General features: G+C 45.9%; 1 protein-coding gene across 1 annotated transcript; it reads left to right on the top strand.

The window, feature by feature from the left end:
• Positions 1-2,622: 2,622 nt before the first annotated feature.
• Positions 2,623-25,661, top strand: lipca (lipase, hepatic a). The gene is made up of 9 exons (XM_030088942.1): positions 2,623-2,704; positions 4,313-4,479; positions 4,886-5,065; positions 5,195-5,312; positions 21,759-21,992; positions 23,620-23,862; positions 23,986-24,100; positions 24,538-24,756; positions 25,435-25,661. Exons 1-9 carry the CDS (start codon positions 2,623-2,625, stop codon positions 25,547-25,549), a joined length of 1,473 nt encoding a protein of 490 aa, XP_029944802.1. The 3' UTR covers positions 25,550-25,661.
• Positions 25,662-26,008: the final 347 nt, after the last annotated feature.

A 26,008-nucleotide genomic window follows, 5' to 3' on the forward strand; every position in this document is an offset into this window, starting at 1 on the left:
TCTTAAGATCACATGTGACCCAGAAGGTTGATCCTCATCCACGTTTTAGAGCATGAGCAAAAGAAAAAAAAGAGAAAAATCTTTCCGGAAGCTCCCGAGTTTATCGTGAACACATGTTTTTTTTCCCAAACTTGGGAGAGGGGCCTTCCTGCCTCCCAGCTACACATGAGCACGTCATGATTAATAATAATTTCCCAAACCTGAACTTGAACTTCAACCTCATCTCAAAGCTCAGACAGCTCTGTGTCTGTCTCTGGAAGCAAAGATCACTAAAGATGTGTCCTAACTGAATAAATCTGCCTCTCAGAAACATGCAGTCAAATACCAGGCCGCTGTGGAGTGAGCACAGGAATCAACAACATCATTGGAACATCATTACAGCTGTCCAGTCATCAACACTGAAGCACAATCATCAGTCATCAACAGAAGTGGGACGTACTGCAGAGATACATCAATATTGAAAAAAAAAAAAAAAAAAAAAAGAAAAGCGAGTTTGTCTTATGTAACTTCATGGAGAATGGATGAAGAGAGTTTTGTGGTTCAGTGGTTTCTGAGCTTATCCTCAGAGAGCTCCCTTTATCCGACTTAATAATTGACGTCATGTGCTGCGGTTCAAGAACTATATGTTTTATATCAAAGTATCACTTCTGCCCGTCTGTTTTCACTCAGTAATAACAGTTTATATCTGTTGGGGAGCTTGTATTTTTCTCCTCACTATTTCCTAAACGATTGCCTTGTGTTTGCATCAGTGTGTGTTTGTATCAGCCGGCTATACTTCTGTATTCCTGTATATATTTGTTCACAAAGACAGCGGTGTTCCCAGACATATAAGTAAACATACAGCGCCCACCCCACCACACACACGCGCGCACATGTGCATACTCACAGGCGCACACTGCTCGGGAGAGTTAAGTCATTGTGTTTGCTTTTCAAAACTCTGCACCTGCAGATATGACGACAGATATTACTCAAACTTTAACTCATTTGCTGCTGGACAAGAATTTAGAGACTTGAATGGTATGAAATGTATGAAATGTTCCTTCTCAGCTGATTTATGTGGAAGGCAGCAGAGGATTCCCACTGGAGCCTGGAAAGTGAACATCTCTGTGTGCCTGAGCACTGACCTGATTTGGAGAGTGTCAGAAGAGTGATATACTCTATAAATACATACAATGGCGAAAACACTGTGAATCATCACTGACATCCATTATATATACATACGTATGTCAGCTATCTCGAAGATTTGCAAAACTCCCACATAAACGCATTCACTGTCAATATAAAGGCGATTAATATAAGTTGTGGTAATATAAACTTTACCTTAAAATTCTCATAATCTGATGAGATACAGGTGACAAACATTTGTGTTCATTCTGCTTTGCTCATATTAAAAAAAATACACAAAATGAATATGAAGCTTGTTTACAAAACTCCTTCGTTTGCTTTACGACATTGTTTGGCAGATAAGTTTGCAAAAACTACAAACAAAACATCAAACTGATATAAGGTGCTCACTTACGAGTATGTAATAAATAATTTTTTAAGGTGGATCCGGTTTTGATAACAAAGATACTAATTTAGAGTAATTCTATCCAAAACTGAGATGACATGGTGTCGTACCAATGATTGAGAAAGATATAATAAAGTATTTTAAGAAATTAAACTAGAAGTTGATAGACGGCCACATGGTCACTGTGACCATGACCCTTATTGTGCAAAGTGTAAAAGTCTTGTCAACACAGGTTTGTCAGCATACACAGTCACTAGATATCAAAATAATACAAATACTTAGTTTACTGGATGATTGTTGTGACGCTGTGTGTGTGAGGGTTTTTTCAGGTAAGTTAAGGAAACTGATAGTAAGTGTGCAGTAAAGGAATGCAATGCCCCAAAAAGCACGAATTTACCAAAATGTTTGGAATTAAATCAGATTCACTCTTTACACAAGCACATTACACAACAAAATCAATTCTTTCTCCTTAAAATCAATAAAATACTTAGACTCCAGTTAAGTCAAGGTCAGGGTGAGAAAAGCGAAACGTGGCTGAATAATTTCTTTAGTGATGGCATATTTTCATTTCTATAGAAAAGCTGTGGCTGGGATTAAATCAAAGTGAGGTTACCTGGAGCTTCAGGATTAGGTAATAAGCAGTGACAGCTGAGATTAGGCTACTGGAAATGACTGTGTATGTTTGTATTCAGTGCCGGTCCTTTTTTTCCCCCCTCATTGTTCAAACATGTGTTGCAACAATGTGGAGAGATTTCACATTTAATTTTTACATGTTCTCACTAGTTCTGGTTTTGTGCAACACAGAATGTGGGGCTTTAATATAGCTGATACATAAAGAGCAGCATTTCTCATTTGTTAAATCTTTCTTATGGACAGAATGTAAATGAGCGACCCTGTGTCATCTCCAACTTTCTGTTCCACTCAGCATGTTGCTTCACATGTTATTTCACAATGTGGCCGGTGTGCACGACCCACCCCAGCCAATCAGCACATGACTAAATCCCCCTTATCCACAAACCTTTACTCCGGGTGTCCCTACTTCTGCTGAAGAGTACAGTTCTTTAGCTCCTACTTTAAGTCATAAATGAAAATATTAAAGTGTGTTGGACAGCATGTCTGTGGTCAAAATCGTGTGCTGTCTCCTCTTAATGTGTCACCTCAGTGAGGGGAAGAGAAGCAAAGGAAACAGAGCAGGTGAGTGAATATCATCTCCACACAAAAAAAGTGATTTAATTTTAGTACAGCTGAGTAGATGTATGAAAAACCTTCGTATTAATGGAAAATCATGACTACAAGTTGGTGGTTTTTATTTTCTAATGAAACCGGTGTGCGTACTGAATGCATTTTAACTGATGTAAACAGGTTTTGTACTCTAACACACCCAATGTGTCACATGGCAACAGTTTTTTTTTTTTAACTGTGAACAGAGACTTCAGTCTTTTAAGCCTGAAAGCAAAGCAGGCCTTCATGCACATTTCTGGTAAACGTGGTTTAGTACGCTGCAATTTTGACTATAAATTATATTGACGAAGCTATATTGTATAGAACTTCACACACATTTTACTGATATTGTAGATTATTCTCTCTTTGAGAGTCTTAAACATGATTTGTTTGTTTGCGTGAAAGAAAATCATTATGTTTGCTTGTGTGCGATAAAATGTCAGTTTAAGTGATGTTTTTCAAAAGTTTCAAAAAGACTTTCAAGGATCGTTTCCCTCTGAATCTCCACAACTGCCTGGCCTTTATCAACAAAATGAGTCCTTTGATCTAGTGTTACATTTCATCTCTAAATATAGATACAGGAAAGACAGGCTTGCAATGAACAAACTGAGAAGTACACTCAGTACTCAGAGACTGTGCTTTGTTGCAAACGAATCAGACTTGGGTTTTATACTGTTCTTCATGTTTACATGGGCAAACTGTTACCAAAGGGAAAAGACACACCAAAGAAAATGTGGGATTTGATAAACAGAGGGATGATTGCTTCCGCTGAGACAGGGACTTTCTTTATCGTCGGCTTCCTATCAGTGACCGGAGCTCCTCCAAAGAAAACTGTATCACTGAGAGTTCAGACTCTGAGGGTTCTGGCATCATGAATGTAACCACTGAAGAACAATAAACAGGCTCAGCAAGAATCTCAAGACGCTACAAAGAAAGTGGAATCATTTGTTATTGTGGAAAGTGATCTACAACATGTGAGATGTTTTCGAGCTGAGGTTTTCAGCATGGTGAAGGTGGATGTGAAGGGTGGATGTGAAGGGTGGGTGATCCGTGACCCCACGCAGTAAAGTGCTTCTGGATGGGTTTTAGACTGAAAACCAGAAGGGTCTGAACAGGACGGTACAGATGTGATCCCGCCCCCTCCCTCAGATTCAACTCAAACTAATCATAGTAACCATCAGTGTTGTTCAAGTTTCTGAAAATGATACTTACTAGTTGTTTTACTAGTTACTGCAACAATGATTAGTAAGTTTCTTTGAATAGTAAATCCTGCTTTACTTTAATTGCTCTTAGTCAAATAGTGAGACAAACTATCTGCATGTAAAAAGCTCATTTACTGAGTTGCTGCAGTTACATCAAAGCTCCTCTCTCAGCAGGTCGACCTCAGTTAAAACTACCAAGACAAAGAGACAGCAGCTCTGCAACTGTTTCCCACAACATGAATCAATAGCACACCGAAACTTGTAATACCAGTGATTTCACAGTAGTCATCAATTATCATTCCACTGCTGCAAAAATTAGTGCCATGAGTTTAAAGCAGTTTGTTTCCTCACGCTGTGTTGTCTGATCTGTGACGTGCAGCGGACTCAGCGCTGAGGGTGAAGGAGCCGTATGTCAGCAGTTCAGACTTCAGCCTGTTTTTGGGAGACGATGACACCTGCACGCTGGACCCTCTGCAGCTGCACACGCTCACCTCCTGTGGCTTCAACAGCAGTAATCCCCTCATCATCATCACTCACGGGTGGTCGGTAAGGTCAACTCCCGCTTTCCTTACACTTCACTGAGCTGAGCCACTGGATACAAAACACTGAACTTGACTAGGAAACAGGATCAAAAGCCTGGAGCAGGGAGACGTGAAGCAGACGTGGAGAGGCATGCTGACATGTTTGCAGAAATGTATTAAAACAAACTTCTGATTAGGATCAAATTTTTGTTTCGCGTTTTCCCTCTTGGGTCTGGGTGATTAATCATGTGTGTTTTAGCCAAATTAATCAGCATGATGCTTACATAATCCAGAGTTACACACACACACACACACACACACACACACACACACACACACACACACACACACACACACACACACACACACACACAGCAGCATGCCAGCGCCTCAATAAGAAACACATTTCTAACAGCCATGTTGCTCTGAAGGTGGATGGCATCATGGAGAACTGGGTGAACATGCTGGCCCAAGTCCTGAAGACACATCTTGGGGACATAAACGTGATTATCACCGACTGGATGTCTCTGGCTTGTCAGCACTACCCCAAAGCAGCGCAGAGCACCCGCACCATTGGAAAAGACATTGCTCATTTGCTGCAGGTTCTTCAGGTGAGAGAGAGAAAATTCCTCCATATATCTCATACATGTAACAACGTTCAGTCTGTTCATTCTGAAGAAACCAATCAAGTTATTTACTGAAGTGTCCAACTTAACATCAATGTCATAAATCCCCAACAGCAAGAGTATCAGTACCCACTCAGAAAAGCTCATCTGATTGGCTATAGTCTTGGCGCTCACATCTCTGGCTTTGCTGGAAGCTACTTGGAAGGTCCGGAGAAAATTGGAAGAATTACTGGTGAGTGTTTCTCTATGGTGACAATGTTAAAACTTTGTTACTTTCCATAATAATAATAATAATAATAATAATAATAATAATAATAATAATTACGGGAGGGACTCGATTAAAAAAAAAAAATCTAATTAATTAAGGCCTTTGTAATTAATTAATCTCAATTAATCGCATATCGATATTTGACCTGAGATCAGTGAGAACCTTTCTTTTTCTAATGGATTTTTGGTATAGTGAATCAATATAGTGATACATAAGCTTAAGCAACAAAACACTCTTCATTTTTTCAGCAAGGAAAGAGGAATTTAACCAAGACAAATAAACCAATACACATTGATTAGTGCAACTTTTGTTGGGCTGGGCGAGGGTCCTTGAAGTAGTCGGAGTGACGTCCTCTTCAACTCTAGCTGTATGCGAGGCTTGCGTGTTGGCCGCTGCTGCGACAGGCTTAGCATTCAGATGATATAGCAGGCTCGATGTGCTGCAATGGTATACAAATTCTTTGCTGCACAATGTGCATACAGATTTGGTTCTATCCACGCTGCCATCCGCTGGCTTTTTAAATCTAAATTTTCTGTGCACGAGACCAAGTAATGCGCTGTCGTCGGGAGCAGTGTTGCCAACTCCCCAGTAAGGAAAGTCACTATTGGCTGTCCTAAAAGTCGCCAGAAGTCGCTAGATGAGGTTGTTACCTAATTTGCAATTTGCATGTAATGGGCCATTTTCACAGCTCCACTACTTCCTGAAATTAACTGTGCACATTCATTTCCTGTCTTGCATTATTGGCCAAAATGATTAATCCAGGTGTGTCTTGTTGCAGCAGTCTAAACCAGACACACCTGGATTAATCAGTTTGGCCAATAATGCAAGACAGGAAATTAATGTGCACAGCTATTTTCAGGAGGTAGTGAAGCTGTGAAAATACCCCATTGCAATGGACGCTGTAGGAGAGAGGAATAACGTCATGAGAGAAGCAAAATGTGAGTTAAAAAAACACCCTAAATATGTTTACAACTACAAATGAACTTTCTTCTGTTTATTTTGGTTTGTCAGCAAGTGAGCAGTGGCGTATTTGCGCACACGCGATTCATTTGAAGTGTGGAGGAGTGGTGTGGGTCTCCTCTCTGCTCTGATTGCAGCAGGGGGCGCTGCTGAGACTGACTGCTGTGAGTGCTTTGAGACGGGGGAGGGACTCACGCAGCACCCGCAGCTCATTGAGGACAGCAGCTGCAGAACGAGACGTCCTGTCACGTCTCCAGAGCTCCAGAAAAAGTCGCTAAATTTGTTGCTAGTCGCTTTTGACAAAAAAAAAAAAAAAAAAGTCGCCAGGAGGCTTTGGAAAGTCGCCAGATTTAATGAGAAAGTCACCAAGTCGGGAGCTGTTTCGTTGTTGTATCACAGCGAAATATGTCCGGGTGAAACTCGTCCGGTGACAAACGTTCCGCGACAATTTGCGATAATTTTTTCATCGCGTTAAAATTTCTGTAATTAATTAATCGTAACTAACGCGTTAAAGTCACAGCCTTAATAATAATAATATATTTCATTTGTAACGCACTTTACATTTGAAATCAAATTTCAAAGTGCTACAATAGGCACAAGGTTGAAAACAAGCACGGAGTAAAAACATTACAATACAAAAGCAACATTTGCGCTGGTATGCCTTTCTAAGAAGGAAGGTCTTCAGTCCTTTTTTAAAAGCGTCCACCATCTGTGGGGCCCTAAGGTGGTCTGGAAGAGCGTTCCACAGACGGGGAGCTGCGGCTTCAAAGGCCCTGTCACCCATGGTTTTGAGCCGTGTCCTGGGCTGAACCAGACGGTGCAGTTGGCCTGACCGGGTCCGGGCAGAGGTGTGTGGTGTGAGCAGTTCAGTGAGGTAGGTGGGGGCCGCACCGTGCAGACAGTGATGGGTGTGCAGGAGGATCTTGTATTCTATATGGGCCTGAATGGGAAGCCAGTGGAGAGTGTGAAGGATGTGAGTGATGTGCTCATGTTTCCTCCGCACCCTCATCAGGACTCTGGCAGCGCTGTTCTGTACATACTGGAGCTTTTGGAGGCTCCTGCCAGAGATCCCGATGAGGAGTGCGTTACAGTAGTCCAGCCTGGAGGAAACAAAGGCGTGGACAAGCTTCTCTGCAGCAGGGAGGGAGGGGGAGGAACATAGTCTGGAAATGTTATGAGCCATCCTCCCGGCCTCGGGAGACTGGGGGGCGTCCCATTAATGAGCGCGGGCGGGCGCCTCGGGGCCGCGGACCGGTACTTTGTTGGAGACAACCCGGACAGAGGCGGTGTGAGCCCGTGGCTTCCCGGGCCGCTGACCTCGGAAACGAAGTCGGAGGCGGGGCTTTTAATAGCGGGAGCCCGGGGCGGCACGGCTCCTCCGCTCTGACACCTCGCTATGCTAACACGAGCGGAGGCCGGTGGGAAAACGCCACTGGGAGCGGTACGAGTGATGTCGGGAGCAGGGCGCCTTACGGCGGGGGCCCGGGCCGGTGACGCTCCGCTGTTGTGGCGCTTCGCTGTGCTAGCACGAGCCAAAGCCGACAGAGAAAGGCAGCCGGGAGCGTGATGGGTGCTGCCGGGGCTGGGATGCCCCACGGTGGGGACCCGGGCCAGCACAGCTGCGTCGCTCTGACATTTTGAAGAGCTCACCTGAGCCGAAGCCGGTGGAGAATGCAACCTGGCGCGCTTGCGGGATGCCTGTAGAACATCAGCAGCATTCCGCTTGCGAGGTGCACACAGCGGGAAAGCTAGTGGCCCCAGCTCGCTGCTATGCCCCGCATCCACAGCCGCTGTGTGGCAAAAGCGTGAACGAAGAGACGATGACGGCGCACGCGTCCGGGCGGGACTGTGCGCGTTCAACTCACAATTTTCAGCCGCTTTATCCCGGAGCAGGAGAAGGGAGGAAGAAAGGCCTCGCCGAGTTTGATACTTTTCAATCAAAAAACATGGGGGAAAGGAAGAACTGCTGCACTAACGTGCACTAACTAACGTGTAACGTGCCCGACGGCCTTTATTTACATTTTTGACAGCAGATACTTTACGAGCGGACAGGGCGCTCCGCGACTCGAGAGTGTGGAGCTGTCTCGGCTGGTAGGCGCCCCGGAAGGAGAGTCGATGGGAAGATGGTCGGGTCTGGCCAGACGCCGGGGAACTCCAGGGGGCTGGACGTCGTTGCTCCTTGGAACGTCGCTGCTGCAGTAGCGGCTCACGGCGGGGCTGCAGGTGCGGGGCAAGCTGCTGGGAGCCTCGCGCCGCAGCCTCCAGGCGCTCGATGATGACCTGAATATCAGGTCCGAAGAGAGAGGAGGTGGACAGTGGGAGTCCCAGGACTCCGCACTGGTCCCGCTCCGAGAGTGAAGATAGGCCAAGCCACAGATGCCTCATGGTGAGCTGCGCATTGGCCATGACAACGGCCTCCGTTGATGGCGATGGCTCTGCACATCCGCATCAGGCCCTCGGCCGTATTCTGGATTTCTTCAATGTCTTCTGGAGAGAGCTGGGACTTCTCGTGGCAAATCTTGTCCACAGAGCCCAGCAGGAAGGTCATGGCGTTAGCTAGGACGAACGTCTGGTTGCCGCTAGCATAACCACGATCCAGGAAGCTCACCATGTGCCTGTCTCTCTCAGACAGCAGCATGGGGTTGCCACCAGGCCAGGCGGAGGATTTGGGAAGAAGGCACAGTCTCTCGGAGCCCTCTATCACAGGCACTCCGGAGACCGGCGGCCAGCTGTCCATGCAGGAATACTCGCGGTAGTCTTTCACCACGCCCTTGGCGGTGAGCGGCGTACCCCAGTCCTTCTGCATGTTCCTGGAAAGATGGCACGGCGGGACATACCACCGCAGTCCGGGACCGAGTCCGTGACTGGGTTGCTAGCCCAAGTGCAAAGTCACACTGAACCGGCTCCGGAGGCTGCGACGGCAGTGCAAGGCCGGTGCCTCGGCAGCAGATGTTAAGAGCCCCGCGAAGTGTTCCACAGGCTCGCGGAGGCTGTCCTGGCGGCTGGCGTGGGAAACGGTGGAGGCGGAATCATCGTGTCTCGCTGAGCTCCGTGACACCGAAGCGCTATTGCTGCTGAAGCTGCTGCTGCTGAAGCTGCCGCTGACCTCGTCCCACTCGTAGGCAACGGGCGCAGCGGTGTCCTCGGCATTGTCGGTGCTGTCTCTGCGGGCGGGAACTGGAGGGGTGTCGCCCATGAAGGCCATTCGCCGCTGAACCTCTTCCGGCGGCAGAGCGAGGCAGGCCGTGCAGGAGGACCGCTGCCGGTGATGCTGCCAGCCAAGGCAGATGAAGCAGTGCTTGTGAGAATCTCCCTCGATGAGGGGAGCGCCGCAGGAGCGGCAGGTGAACGGCCTGATGCCCGTTGACGGCTAGTCACTAGCCGGTGAATCCATCTTGATCCGTAGAACGGCGGAAAAATTTTGATTCGGAGAGAAGAAATGGCTTCTAATGCCTCGTAGGAACTGAGGAAGAAAGGTTTGTGGGGGCCTCGCCCTTGGTAATATAGCCTTGGCGAGGGCCGTGGTGCTGCGCCATCACACGGCGGGGATTGGTGCGTTGAGCTTTGATTGTCTCAGTGGATTGGCGGGCTTAGCAATTACGAAGCAGAATGGCATTTTAAAGTTTAAAAATTTCATGATATACCGTATTGGCCCGAATATAAGACAATGTTTTTTTCCAGAAATTGCATCCTCAAAAGTGGGGTCGTGTTATAATCGCGAACTTACGGTAGATGGTCAATACGCATCCGCGCCGCTAGATGGAGCCAAAGTATCACTGATTCCAGAGCGAGTGGAGTGATGAAATGAGATCAAATGATCTGATGAAAAATGGCGGATCATCTGGAACAAGGTTGCTCGAACGCTGGACAACCGAGCAAACAACAGAGGCGAAGTTATGATACCAACTTTAAACTGATGGTGATCAACGCAGCAGAGTCATCAAACAACTGCCAAGCTGCCAGGAGATATGGTGTAGCAGGACGCCTCGTTCGATATGGGAGAGCAAAGAAAAAACGCCTACAGATGCTAACGCTATGAGAAAAGCTTTCCGTGGTCCCAAGAGCGACGCTTCAGAGAGACTGATAGAAGGGTGAGTGAATACGTCTCTGAAAAACGGAAAGACGGAATGTCCATCACCAGAGCCGTGATTCAGCTAAAGGCACTGGACAGTTATCTACATAATTTATGCAGTTTTGACCCCTTGAGGCTTCTTATTTGTTGCTTATTTTGAGAAAGAGAATATATTTTTATGCAATACTGTAGTAATATTTTTTTCATTTTATATCTCGTGAAATGTTATCTCAGTTGTGAGTTTTTGAGTTTATAATAATTGTATAATAAAAAGTTGTTTTATGAGCGACCTTATTGTCGTCAGCATTTTTTTTTTTTTTCACAAAATGATCTTTGAAAAATAGGGGTCGTGTTATAATCGGCGTCGTCTTATATTCGGGCCAATACGGTAATTAGCACTGAAACATTGTGCTGTGTTCTAATGTTTACATTTGATTTCAAGATCAGAAAAGATGGTTTGCAACTTCACAAAAAATACTCTTAGAATGTTATTTCTTTTCGCATGTTTTGATGGCTGCTTGAGTTTTGATAATTTTACTATGTGAAGTGGATTATGTGATACCCTCTATTTCTCCATAAGGTAATTGAGAGTTACATTCAAGTTGTTCTCAATATGATGGATACTGCTGGTCGATTTTACCATCGAAATCACTACAGCAGGGGTTGGCAAATGTGGCCCGCCGAACCGTCCAATCCGGCCCGTGAGAGGATTCCAACACGCGCGCACACAAACGCACGCATTACCCCGGGCACTCGAGGGGACGCACGCACCCCTGTTGGAGTGCGATATCTGTCATTGTGTTGCAATAGACAATCTTCGAAGGATGTGTTGTTTAGTTTTGGTTTCCGGTTTGTCACTGAAAAATAAAGAGGATTGGCACCTCGTCTGGTGAACAGAGAGCGCAAGTGAGTGCGCTGCACTGAGCTCACCGTGTGTATTTATTCTCCAGTAAGTTTGAGTGGAACGGTGTGTTTCCACCGGACGCGATGCGAATTTTTCGGGCGACGAGATTACATACAAAGTCAATGTAATGACGCGATTGTCGCTCAACCTTGAGCTGCGGGCGGTGGACGGCGAGTGTTTCCAGGGAAAAATCCACGCGCCCATTGACTTGCACTGCTACTCGCTGCCGCCCGCCACCCACCGCTCCATTGCTCATCACTCGAGTTGAAATAATTGAACCTTTCAAGCGAATTCGCGCCAGGACAGCCTATCAGCGTGGAGGTCTTCACAGACGTGCTGACGTAGGACAGCAGGGCTCCGACCACGCAGAACAGTTGGCATGATGCCAAGGCAAGCGGCGAGCGCGATCTCACTCGTTCACCGCTTCTGCTGGAAACACAGCGTCAGCCTGAAGTAGCGCTGGACCCGGCCGTCCAGACGCAGCTCCTGCAGAAGATGGTGGAACTCACCGAGCTCAGACCGCCTCCGTAGCGCAGCATGCAGCCAGATGCGATGCCGGCGCCTCGGCCGCAGCCGGAGGTGACATGCCCATGCCAAATAGGTACAGAGCAGCGATGGTGGTAGGCAGAGCATCTCAATCTCAATCTTTATTTGTAAAAGCACTTCTCATATTCATAAAAGTGCTGAACAGTAAAAACAGTCATAAAAACAAAAAAGAACAAAACCCGCACACACACACACACACACAGACAGCTGGGTGCACACAGGACTGTGGGACAGACAGAAAAATCCTGCCCACTGTGCAGGAGACGGTGATGAGTAGGGCTGTGATGTATCTGCAGGATGTTTTGTTTTGCATATTTGTACCAGCGTGACGCGTCCCGCGAATGAATTCACACACCAGCGATAAAACTCGTGCATCTAGCGCGGCGTCATTTGTCACGCGAATGCAGTCGCGTTAAACGCGTCAAAAGATCCTGCTGTTTCTTCCCCGGCTCACTCTGGTGGATTTTCAAGACTGCTTTTTCCAGTGTGGGCTCCGAGTCCATCTGCAGGGACTCCGAGAGCTGCTTGTCACGTATCCCAACCACGAGTCTATCCCTAATCATTTCACTGTGCAGCGCACCATAGCCACAGTGCTCTGCCAGGGTGTACAGTGATGTAATGAAGCTATCAGACGTCTCTCCTAACTCCTGTTATCTTTGGTTAAACTTTGCACGTTCAAAAATAATATTTCTTCTTACGACAAAGTGTTTCTGCAGCTTGTCCACCATTGTTTTGTAGTCACTCTGTTCCGCATCTGTAAGGTTCAATGATGTAATCACATCCTCTGCCTCTTCTCCCATCGTGTAGATTAACATGTTCACTTGGCTTTCCTCCGGCTGTTGCTCGAGTCCAGAAGCTATTCTGAATCTTCCGAACCGTTTAATCCACTTTGGCCACTCTTCTGGCTTTTTAAAGTCAAATTTTGGTGGTGGCGGCACTTGAAAGGCCATGGGGACTGCTGCTGCTACGGCGCCGTCTTCCGCCATGCGAGTTAGCGGTCAATGCTAATAGGTTAGCTCTCCTCGTTAGCACTCGTTTCTTTGTGGCTTACCGCGCGAGTTCGCTCCGGATAACAGCAGAAGGTTCTTCTTTATTTTACCCGCTGTCCCGGAGAACTTCTGACACCATGTCTTGGTGGGTGTTGACTGGAGGTACGGCGGAATGAAGGACTCATAACGTGGACTCGTAACGTACTGGCAGCCATTTATTTCTCTGAACCTAACCCTGCCTCCTAGAACCACAAGAGGGCGCTAGAGGATAGCGCCTATCAACTCACTCTCATAACACTATTCACTTCTTTCTTGAGCTTACAAAGGCACCTTTCGCCTTTTGCAAATAGATTTCATTAAGTTTAGTTTGTTCAGAGATAAGATCGGAGCGCTCCTTTTGTGACAAATCAGCAGGGTTTTTCTGAGATAATGAAATTGTATTAGAGATTACTTTTTCTTCTTCTGTTCTTTGGTTTTTGGACAAGGTACTGCCATAGTTTCTCAAATATTGAGCAGTTTTAAATTTTATAAGTTCCTAATTGCTACGTAAGCATCATCAGCATTTGCCTTATTCCAGAATTGAGCTATTATCCTCTTTATGCCTGATTTAACTGCCTCGTGTTTTAAAAGAGAACTGTTAAGCTTCCAATAAGAATTCCTATTTATTTTTGTGGAAGCAGAATGTAAAGGAATAGATATGGCGACTGCATTATGATCAGTTAAAGGGGCTGTATCATGCAAAATTCACTTTTTGTATGTTTTAACCTTGTTATATAGTTATGTACTCACCAAAAACACCCCCAAAGCATTTTTTTCCTTCGTGCCTGCGTGTTTGAGCTTTCCTCACGTTTCAGCTGTTCAGAGAGGCAGCCCCTCCCGCACCCGTGAAAACGGTCTGTTTCCCACGTTGACATCACATGGTGAACATGGCTCCCCTGAGCCCCCCTCCCGCAGGCCCTCGGCAATCAGCGTTGCCGCTTTTTTCGAGTTAAACTTTAACCATCATCTGAAAGCAACAATCAAGCAAGAGCAAGAGTCTGAAGGGTCTGCGCTTGGTGAGTTTCTAACAGGAAAAGACGTTTTTGCGTGTCTTTGTGTGTAGAGAAGCTAGAGCTAAAGCGCTAAAGCTAGCTAGCATATTTGTTTTGAAGCGCTGATTGGTTGAAGTACGCTGTCAGTCAAAGTCCACAGGGGGAGAGCCAGGATTTTCAGTGAAACAGAGCGTTTTCTCTTCCGGGTTTCAGAATTAGCCCCAGAAAATCTTTTATTTCACACAGAATTAATTTTCCTTAGCACCAAAAATAAACTATTACCATGTTAATGCCATTTCTAGGGTTTGGACTAGCTAAAAAACCATGATACAGCCCCTTTAATGGTGTTGTAATAATATTAACTAATGTTTTATCAGTATTCAAGTTACTAGAAACTAACCAAAAGTCAATCCGTGACTTCCTAGTAGCAGTTCTATTACTCCATGTATAGACACTAGAGTTACAATGTTGGTGTCTCCAAACATCAATTAAATTAAATTTCTGCATAAAGACTTTCAGATTTTCATTGACTGCAGCTGAGTTACGAGGAGGCCAACTGTCCAGATTATGGTCAAGTATCATGTTAAAGTCACCCCCTATTACAATACCTGAGATAGGAAAGTTATTAGAAGCAGTTTGAATATGATTCTCTAAAGTTCCCAACAGGTCATCATTGTCATTATGTGAGTTATAACTGTAGATATTAACAATTGCAATTATTGTGTTTTCAATGTCTATCACTTGGAAGATAAAATGGCCTGATGGGTCACAAGTAGTTAACAACAAGGATCGTGAAAAGTTGCTTTAGAATGGCAACACCGGCAGAGCGTTCAGATCCATGAGCCAACCACAGCTCATTACCCCATTGGGACCTCCAAAATTTACCATCATCAGGAACTGAATGTGACTCTTGGATAAAACAGAAATCAGTTTTGTGCTTCTTAGCAAACAGAAACAACGCCTTGTGCTTCATACTATTTCGCAACCTCCTGGCATTAAAGGTAACAACGGATAAAGACACATATTAATAACAAGAATTGACATAACAAAATGTGTATAGAGATAGGATAAACTTTAGGAGAATTAACTTCCTTATCAGGAGCTGACCCACCTTAGGTTCTATATTCAGAGAAACATATAAGCTGTAAACAAAGAAAGTGTAACCCAGGTGAGAAAAGCCCTTTCTCCCTTGGTTCTCTTCATAAAAAAAGTTATTTCTCCCGCACCGTGCGTCGTGACGTCACGCGGTCACGTGACTAAGTGTGCCCAGTAGCAGTCTACAAACTCAGGCTGCAGATGGCGGCCGCTAGTCGCGTTGGGGACATGTTGGGAAGGAGGAAGCAGCAGGAGCTGATTGCCAGAGCCGTCAGCCGTCTGTAGCCGAGCCATGCAGAGAGCAAACTTCGGAATTGGCCAGGTGTCGATGGCGAGCCAGAAGGCCCAGTCAGGCACGAGAGCCTGAGGAAACTTGGAGAAATAGACCAAGCGTGGACCCTGCTCTGTCCTGCTCTGCCCTGCTCTGTTCTGCTCTGCCTCGGTCAGGCTGGTAGGATACATCACACTGCAGCTGCCCTTCGTTCTGCCCCCGCAACTCATTCACAGGCCACCTTTCAATCATTACATCCCCTTCCCCAATTTGGATTTCCCTCTGGACACTCACAAGTGGAACCTGAACTGGTTGCTTTCCCACCTGACACACGGATCCCTATTCGTGTGGTTTTCTGGCGGACAATGACGCGCTGTACTGAGTGACGCATGCGTGTATATAGGTTCTTTTTTCTGTTGAACGTTCATTTGTTTTTTATAATTATCAATTTATTGTTTGTGTTCCTTGTCTGTTGTTTTGTTTGTCTATTTGCACAATTATAAAAAAGGTACCGTCATTTCAATCAATCTGCGTTCAGTCTTTTACTCTCCACTCCTAGAGCGAATCGAGTCCTCTGATTGGATCACAGCCCAGAATTCAACTGTTACATGTAGGCTACAAAAGGCATCTAAATTTTCAGGCTTATCTTCACATTACATTAATTATAAGGCAATAAAAATAAAAGAACTCCTGAGTAAAGTTGTCTGTGTTCATTCCTACAGTCTGATAGGGTGTAAATTTCAATTTGAACAATCACCCTGCAAAAAAATGAACCATAAAAATCATGTCCTAACATTCCTCGGCATAAGCCTTGCAAACAACGATGTAGTTATCACCTTCAAGTAGTTGGAATCAGTTTAGTTCCTTCAGCAAAGGCTCGCCCTCTGATGTAGTTGGCAGTTTTCCCTTGTTCGCGTGCTTTGGCCACCAGAGGACACAGCTGCCTTCGTCTCTCCCTGCAGGCTGGAGACAAATCCTCAGCGAAGCGCAGGTTCTTGGACTGTAGATATGCTGACTTCTTTGCAGCCTTCCAGATTTTGTCATGGTAGAAGCGGGTGGCAAACTGTATGATATCTTTCCGTGGTTGACCGAGCCGATGCACTGTATCAATCGCGTCTGGGAGTTTTGTTTTGTACTCCGGCAGGATCGCCTGGCAGATGCCTAATACCTCGGTAAACAAAACTTAAGGATATCAGGCCAGCGGGAGGTGAACATGACGTCACACCGTGGTGTATTTTGGGTGTCAGCGCCATCTTTGGAGGAACGCGAATATAAACAAAGCGGGTGTAGTAATCTCTGTTACCATCTTGAGATGAATCCGTGGTGCAGGGAAGACAGGGATGACATCAGGTTGAGTTTTCGGTCTCTTTTACTGAGCATTCAAGCATCCCTAGCAACATGCTAACAATAACAACCGAACTACGTCACGGCCGCATCACTAGGAGGTATTACTCCGCCTCCTGAGTGGGCACTATTTTAACTGCGTATATATGCATAGCACTATATACTACATCCTCCCTTTTTACCAAAACAAAATCTTTGTTTTAACTGAGGAAAATATCAAACACCTAAACATGCCAGATTGTCCATCCATCCATCCATCTTCAACCGCTTATGCGGGGCCGGGTTGCGGGGGCAGCAGTCTCAGCAGAGATGCCCAGACTTCCCTGTCCCCAGACACTTTCTCCAGCTCCTCTGGGAGGATCCCAAGGCGTTCCCAGGCCAGCCGAGAGACATAGTCTCTCCAGCGTGTCCTGGGTCTTCCCCGGGGTCTCCTCCCGGTGGGACATGCCCGGAACACCTCCCCAGGGAGGCGTCCAAGAGGCATCCTAAACAGATGCCCGAGTCACCTCAGCTGGCCCCTCTCAATGTGGAGGAGAAGCGGCTCTACTCCGAGCTCCTCCCTGGTGACTGAGCTCCTCACCCTATCTCTAAGGGAGCGCCCAGCCACCCTACAGAGGAAGCTCATTTCGGCCGCTTGTATCCGGGAGCTTGTCCTTTCAGTCATGACCCAAAGTTCATGACCATAGGTGAGGGTGGGAACGTAGATTGACCGGTAAATCGAGAGCTTCGCCTTTCGGTTCAGCTCCCTCTTCACCACAACGGATCGATACAACGACTGCATCACTGCAGCCGCTGCGACGATCCGCCTGTCAATCTCACGCTCCATCCGTCCCCCATTCGTGAACAAGACCCCAAGATACTTAAACTCCTCCACCTGGGCTAGGGTCTCTCCACCGACCTGGAAAGGGCAAGCCACCTTGTTCCGGTTGAGGACCATGGCCTCGGATTTGGAGGTGCTGATCCTCATTACTGTCGCTTCACACTCGGCTGCGAACCGCCCCAGTGCATGCTGTAGGTCTGAGTTCGATGAAGCCTACAGGACAACATCATCTGCAACAAGCAGAGATGAAATCCTGTGGTCCCCGAACCAGACCCCCTCCGGCCCCTGGCTGCACCTAGAAATTCTGTCCATAAAAATAATGAACAGAACCGGTGACAAAGGGCAGCCCTGCCAGAGTCCAACATGCACTGGGAACAGGTCCGACTTACTGCCGGCAATGCGGACCAGACTCCTACTCCAGTCATACAAAGACCGGACGGCCCTTAACAAGGGGCCCCGGACTCCGTATTCCCAGAGCACCCCCCACAAGACACCACGAGGGACGCGGTCGAACGCCTTCTCCAAGTCCACAAAACACATGTGGACTGGTTGGGCAAACTCCCACGAACCCTCGAGCACCCTATGGAGGGTGTAGAGCTGGTCCACTGTTCCACGACCAGGAGGAAAAACGCATTGTTCCTCCTGAATCCGAGGTTCGACTATCGGTCGGATCCTCTTGCGCTTGCGAGCCCCAACCCCAGGCCTGGCTCCAGGGTGGGGCCCCGGCTGTGCCATACCGGGCGATGTCACGGACCTCAATTGTAATATATTCATAAGGGCTGTTGACCTGCCCTTGGTCTGGCCCATCACCCAGGACCTGTTTGTCATGGGAGATCCTACCAGGGGCATAAAGCCCCAGACAACATAGCTACTGGGATCACGTGGGCACTCAAACTCCCCCACCACTTTAAGGTGGCAGGTCAGGGAGGAGATGTCAGATTGTATTACCTATAAATTAAAGCTATAGTGCGTAACTTTTAAATGTCGATGAATGTCCGTTTTAGCCAAGCCACTACTAGTGGAGATGACAAAATGCAGATTAAGCCGATCGGCTCCTTCAACATGTCGCGGGATTTTTCAATATATATAATTTTTGCTTTGCGTGTCAACCGGCGACATTCCCGCACTGGCGCCCAGGAAATTACGCATTTTACGTCAGAACAAGAAGGGAGGGGGAGGACCGTTCCGGTGGTCTTATGGCACGATCACCTCTGGTTTGAACTGTCTTTGGAGGAGAAGGAGACTCCACACGACAAGTCTCCGCAGCACCAGTGTCAGAGGTGCCACCCTGGTCATCCTCAAGATTGTCTGGTTCTGTGCACACCTGAATGTAGCTGGGTGTCTTCCTCAGATGTCTCCTGTTGCGTCTGTACTGCTGTCCTGAAGATGTCACTATGTCATAGGACCGTGGCTCAGCACGTGGAGCTTTTACAACGGCAGGACGCCATCCACGTTCAGTTTGCATGTGAACAGTCCCATCAGGCGGCAGCACGGGAAGTCTCTTTGTGCCTCTGTTGTAGTATGTGCAATGCCTGTTCTGGAGGTTTTGAAGCGTAGAATGAGCATTTTCAGGAATTGCGGGTTGCAGCACTGTGCTCGAGCTGGGTAAGGTGCTTCGTAGGATCCTACCCATGAGCATTTGTACGGGACAAAAGTCCATTCCTGTAAAAGGTGTGTTCCTCAAAGTCAGAAGTGCGAGAAAAGGATCAGAGTTGGTCTGGTGGGCTTTTTTCAGCAGATATTTTACCGTCTTCACCGTCCTTTCTGCAAGGCCATTGGACTGTGCATAGCCAGGGCTTGAGTGAGTGAGTTAATGCCCCATGCTTTTGCAAAATTTCTCATTTCTTGGCTTGCAAATGGCACATGGTCACACACAATCTCCTTTGGTATTCCTACTCTGGCAAATACCGATTTCATTTTGTTCGTGACTTTGTGAGCCGTTTTGTCCCTGATGTTCAGCACTTCTGGGTATTTACAGAAATAATCCACAATCATAAGGAATGATTGACCACTTATTTTAAATATGTCAGCTCCCAATTTCAGCCAAGGAAGCTCTGGGATTTCGTGAGAGATCATTGGCTCCCTCTGGTGGCATGGTTGAAACTGCTGGCAAATTGCACTTGACTCAACCATCTTCTCAATGTCCTTTGACATACCTGGCCAATGCCAGTGAACTCTGGCCAGGGCTTTGGTGCGCTGCATGCCTTGATGTGCCACATGCAGTCTCTGTAACATGCTTGATCTCATCTTGCTTGGTAGTATGATCCTGTCACCTGCAAACAATATTCCTTCTCTTACAGATACTGTGTGTCTCATGGGCCAGTACTGTAACACTCTGTTGTCAGCTTGTTTTCTGTGTTGCGGCCAGCCTCGCCTGTGAATGTCCATTAATGTCTGTAATATGTCATCAGTCTGTGTCTCTGCTTTTAACTGAGCAAGAGTCTCTGTGCTCAGTGCTTCTGTTGGCTCAAGAGCATACACCACTTTTTCATCAAAAATGTCACACTGTTTGTTCTGCTCATCTGTAGTGGCTCGTGAGAGTGTGTCTGCTATTTGAAGCTCTTTACCTGGGGTGTAGATAACACTGAGATCGTAGCGCTGCAGGTGAAGTAACAGACGCTGTAGTCTGGACGGTGCAGTTCCCAGTGGTTTTCTCAGGATTGTTTCCAATGGTTTGTGATCTGACTGCACATCAAACTTTATTCCGTAGACGTATTGATGAAAGCGTTTGACTGAAAACACGACCGCCAGGAGCTCCCTCTCTATCTGTGCATAGTTTTTCTCAGTGCCCGTGAGAGCCCTGGATGCATAGGCGATTGGATGTCCTTCTTGCATCAGACATGCACTTAAACCGTCTTTGGATGCATCTGCCTGTATCACAACTGTTTTGTTTGGGTCAAAGAACTTCAGAACACGGGCAGTTTTTAGCGCATTCTTTAGTTTCTTGACAGCCTCCTCTTGTTCATGCTGCCATTAACACGCTGCCCCACGGTGGCGCGCACGGTCCGGCAAGCCCCGCGGCAAACCACGGTCCAACCATAATTTTCTTCCATCACGGCCTAAGCCGAATATACTCACAAGGAAACAGATAAGGTAAGTAAAAGCAAAAGAAAAGAAAAGAAAACCAAAGTAACAAAAGAAATAAAATAAACTCAAAGTGATGAAAAACTGGAAAGTGCGTGTTTTTTTTTACAGCGACGTTTCGACCGTATCACGGTCTTCCTCAGGCTCAAAAACACGCAAAAACAATCAAATTCAAACAAATGCGCAGTTTGGCGTCAAAGAAAACAAAAAGAAACAAGAAAGACAGTTTTTTTCTGCTCTGAAATAGCACAGGTGGGCTTCTGTAAGTCAGGAGCTGCGCTCGCATGCAGCGCAGCTCCAGCACAGCGAAAATATTTCCCTGCACAGGAAAATAGGAGCGGCTGCGATCTTGCATAAATAGCTCTTGCTGCCCATCAGGCAAAGGTGAAAACGTGTGTAGGTGTGAATAATTGATAATTTAATATTTAAAACTGCGCTATGCTCCTTTAAGAGTCATAAACGGAAAACGAGGTTGTAGCTCACAGTCGTCGTGACACTGATTAGAAAGAGGGGTCTGGTGTGTCAGTAGGTTGTTTTATTCACGAGTTATTGATCCGCAAAGTCCGAATCTGTGAATATCTTTCTAACTTTACCCAAGTTAACAAGTTAGCCGGACTCCAGGTGAGCCGCGGTGGATGATGGCCACACCGACAAAGACAATCCACAGCCTCCACAGGGGCGGTAATCCATTTGCAGACTACCGCTTGAAGGCAGAGGCAGTGCAGAGTTCGTGGAGACTTCTGGGACACTTTGGCATGAGAGTAACTCCGGCTATCACTGTTAGCATAGCCGTCAAAAACAAGTTGCCAGCAGGTTGACAAGCCGTCACTGTAGAGCACACCACCAAGGAGGACAAGTGGTACCAGGACATCACTGACGAAATAATCCGGCTAGGTGGACTCAAAGTTGACACCAGGGTTCGACGATTTTGAAGCCGAAGAGAATTAATGAGGCAGTGTCCAACGAAGTGACAGGTAGGTACGTGCACATGCACTACACAACTTTAACGGTGCTGTACTGCAAAATGTCACTTACTGTAGTCACTTGCTGTAGTACTTGCGTTTTACTACAGCAAAGATGCAATAAAGTAGGACGGATTATTGCAGAGAAGTGGCGAACAGCCCACGCCAGCGTCCTATCTGCTGACCGTCCTGACTACAGAGCCATCAGACACACTCTTTGAATCCACGAGCCAAACTAAACACACAACCATGAGCGGGTGATAAAATAATTGAGGGATTCACTCTTTGATCCAAAACAAACAGGACTGCCTGCTGTGTGTGTCTGTGTGCAGGTCTGGATCCGGCCGGGCCGTTCTTCGAAGGCATGTCGCCCACAGACAGACTCTCTCCGGACGACGCCGAGTTTGTGGACGCCATCCACACCTTCACCCGCGAACGGATGGGCCTCAGCGTGGGCATCAAGCAAGACGTGGCTCATTATGACTTCTACCCCAATGGAGGACATTTCCAGCCGGGATGTGAACTGACGCATATTTTGAAGCAAATCGCGCATCACGGCGTCCTCGGTACGGTAACAACACCTGGATCTAGAGGGCCACAGCCATGTGTTAGAACTGAGAAATCTGGAATATGCAGGACCGTGGCCCTCCAGGACCAGGCTTGGAGACCACTGCTCTACAAAGTTCTGACACACTAGATCAACCTACTTCATTGCGCTCACAAGCTATGCCACAAATCCTGTTGTTGAAAAAGCAATAATGCTATATTCTGCCTGTGATTTCATCACATGGCAAGGTTTACTAATATTGTGTTAAGTTCACATATGTTAATCTAGTGTTCAAATGCTGAAATCATCTCTAAATATAACAGATTCCAGGTCAGCTCCACTGCTCCTGACAACCGCAAAAAGTGATGTTCTCTTTAATTGAAATCTTCAAAGGATTCATTGTTATTATTTTGCATAAACAGAAATCAATATGACCTAAAATAATATGTCAAATTAGATAAAACAACAGATATCATCTTAGATCAGCCATAAAAGAGTACAAAGACCTACTGAACTCTAAAATTTCAAACAAAATTCAATTATTTATACATCCAGATAAACAAACAAACCCCCCAAAATTGCATATATTTTAACAAAATCACTGTGCTACACAAAGTCACAGCTCTTTTTAAATGGATTTTTAACCCCTTAAGGCAGAAAAATCTTTAATTACAGAATTAATTCACCACGTTGATTTTCTTTTAAGCACATGTAAAAATAAATGCGCAAAAAAAAAAAAAAAGCTTTATGTCAGTCTTAAAAAAATATGATAAACTGAAAAAAAAACCTGGGTTAGCTCTTGCTTACTGGATAGCGTTTTAATCTGCCTGATAATCAGGTACAAACTATTTTTATTCAGGCCAGGCCGAGGACAGCGAGGCACTGAAATGACTCAACACAGTCAGGACAGGCAAGATGTCACGCAAAACTGAACCTTGTTAACTCTATTAGGCCAGAATCTGTGGTAGCATTGTGTCAGATTTGCTGTGGTTTTCCTGTTAATCGAGTTCTCTGGAGAGCCACAACACAGGAGGACTGTGGTGTCTTTCAATTTCAGGGAAAAAAAAAGCCATTCTATTGCCGGAAATAAATAATTAGTGTTCATGCTGAAGCTGAAGCAAAGACCCTCAAAATATGTGATTCAAAGGTCCATCTTTTGGAACATTCTTCTTTCCAGTTTCCACCTCAAAACACTACAGAACATGGACAGCAATGAATTCATATTTTCATTCTTGACACATACATTTTATTCCCTGCAATGTGACAAAAGTGGCTCTGGGATTTTGTGGTACTCTTCAATCCAAAACACATCTGCATAATATGACAGCGAGAACTGCTTTAAAACATCTGTTATCCTTGGTGGTTAATTGGCGCCATGTGCCATCCAGCGCTGGAGCTGAGCTGCCTTCAGGCTACAGGAACTACTGAGAAGAAAAGCCTTCAGAGGAGACGAGTGACAGACATAATGAGGCTCTTTTAGAGGATCTGAGCGGACCACAGGCTGATAGACGTCAAGATTTGGAGATAATGAACTCAATCCCCAGATCATGGTCAAACACTTGCTGGAGCTACTCTGATCTGTAAAAGAAAGACATCCCCTGTGTGTGTCTCATCTTTTTAAGGCATCTTTCCATTTCTTCCCACAGATTTACAACAAACAGTGAAATGTGCCCATGAGCGGGCCGTCCGTCTGTTCATGGACTCTATTCTGAATAAAGACAAGCAGAGTAAGGGCTACCGGTGCAGCAACAGCGAGGCCTTTGACAAGGGCCTCTGCCTGGACTGCCGCAAGAATCGCTGCAACACGCTGGGCTACTACATCAAGAAGGTCCGCACCGGCACCCCCAAGAGACTCTTCTTGAAAACAGGAGGGCAGATGCCGTACAAACGTATGTAGCTCTTGACTCAGATTGACAAATGTATAAGTCGAACATCGAACAAACTCTGTTGGATTGATTTTGGTTTTTTTGGCTGTTTATGTTTTCCTCTCTCTTTCAATCTGTTTTTTTCAGTTTACCATTACCAATTCAGGATCCAGTTCATCAATCAGATGGCCGATATCGAGCCGTCTCTCACCATCTTCCTCACTGGAACAAAGGACGAGAGTGGAGAACTCACCTTTACGTTGTGAGTACTGCAGCGCCGCCCCATCGGAAGGAAAATCACATCTCCACTCACTTCATGACACATGCAATATGCAGCTGGGCTCTCAGCGCCACAAAGAACCACAACATGCTTAAAGAGCATCTGACACACATGGAAACAACTCAGACTGTGGCACAAGAGAGGACTATAAATGGGAATGTTGGGATGAATAATTCAATCAAGACGTTACTCCCTGACGACTGTGTTATCCTTTGTGTTGTGTGTATCAAAGGGCCTGAGGCAAACCGGTCTGAGCAGAGGAAATCTCATCTGCTGTCCTGCTTCTGCTGTACAGCAGCACAACAGCAGCTCTTTGCTTTACGCATCGAGAAAAATAAGGAATGGAGTTTTGCAGGATGTTGTAACTTCAAACATCTGTCTGTATGTTTGTGTGTTGTCCTTTTCAAACTTCACACCAGCCCTGAAAGCATCGCCGGTAACACAAGCTTCAGCTTCCTGGTCGCCCTGGAGAGAGACTTGGGGGAGCTGATGATGCTCAGGATGCGGTGGGAGAGGTCGGACATGTTGAAGACGACATGGAGCGATATGCTGAACATCATCCTCTGGGGGGTCCAGGAGGAGAAACCCTGGCTCAGCGTGGGCAGAATCAGCGTCAAATCTGGGGAGACACAGGAGAGGTGCGGCCGGCTGTCACATTCATGACAGGAAACACTTTCACATGATCACACAGACCGGGTATAATGTTCACCTGTTGTGATACAGGAAGGGTCAGAAATCACCCGTTATAGAGTCATGTCACTTTACGCGGAGCTCTGCACACCTGCTGGAGTTGGAGCCCCTCTCACACAACGCGCACTTTCCTTTTCACACCAACACACCTGTGAACACACTATCAAGACATCACCAAAATTAATGCAGTTAAAAAAAAAAAAAAAATTGGTATCCTATCAAAATAACTCATCTTTTGAAAGAATTAACTACTTTATTATGCTGCCAGTACTATTTCTAATAACTTGCTTAACACCTGGCTGCATATTCGAGGGTTGTAAATAATCAGGTTCAAGTACTTCAAACTTTCTCTCAGGCGCATCCAGGATAACATCTAACCCATTAAAAGATGATAGTATCTGATACATAATGAAGGCAGGGTTAGGTACCCAGTAAAGGGATTTTATTTGAAAATGTGTTACTTCATGAAGCAAAAATTCCTCACTCCATCCTTCCACAATCATCAGCAGCATCACTGACCATGCAGTGCCATCTAGTGGACAGTTTCCCCACACACACCTTGATCATAATCCCTGTCTGGTTAATAACAAGATGGAAATAAATAACCTTGTTTTTCTGTTTTCCAGGACGTTTTTCTGTGCCATGGCAAATGATGGACAGCACATTGAAAAGTCTCAAGACAAAGATTTTGTGCGCTGTCAAGAGCAAACACCAAAGCTGCACAGAAGGAAGCACAACTAACACATTTTGTGAGACGCTGATGGAAAACATCAGGACAGAAATCTCATTTCTCATGTCGAGGCTGGTTTCAGGAGCAAATTCAAAATCTATTTTTGTTTTAAAGGTTCCATGAAAAGTAAATGTATTAAGTCAACATGGAGACCTGCATCCTCAAACAATAAGGGTTTAAAAAAAACCCCCGCAGTTTACCATTTCCAGAGAAGTGTCTGATTATGTGTTATAGTTGTTACTCGGCTGTCTTTGGAATATTCCTGAGCTTCCAGTGGAGCACTGGGGCAGATTGAAGAGTCGTGGAGTTGCACAGCTGGAAATATGCCAACTCAAATATTTAGTCAGATGTTCAAAGATGACAGTGATTCCAAAGTTTTTAAATGTATTTTTAACGTATGTGAAATAATGTGCTACCTTTTAAAAACACACACAAGTAATGTCAATATTATAGATGTAAGGAGACAAACC

This window comes from Salarias fasciatus, chromosome 1, assembly GCF_902148845.1.
Source record: "Salarias fasciatus chromosome 1, fSalaFa1.1, whole genome shotgun sequence".
In the NCBI taxonomy this organism is placed as follows: Eukaryota; Metazoa; Chordata; class Actinopteri; order Blenniiformes; family Blenniidae; genus Salarias; species Salarias fasciatus.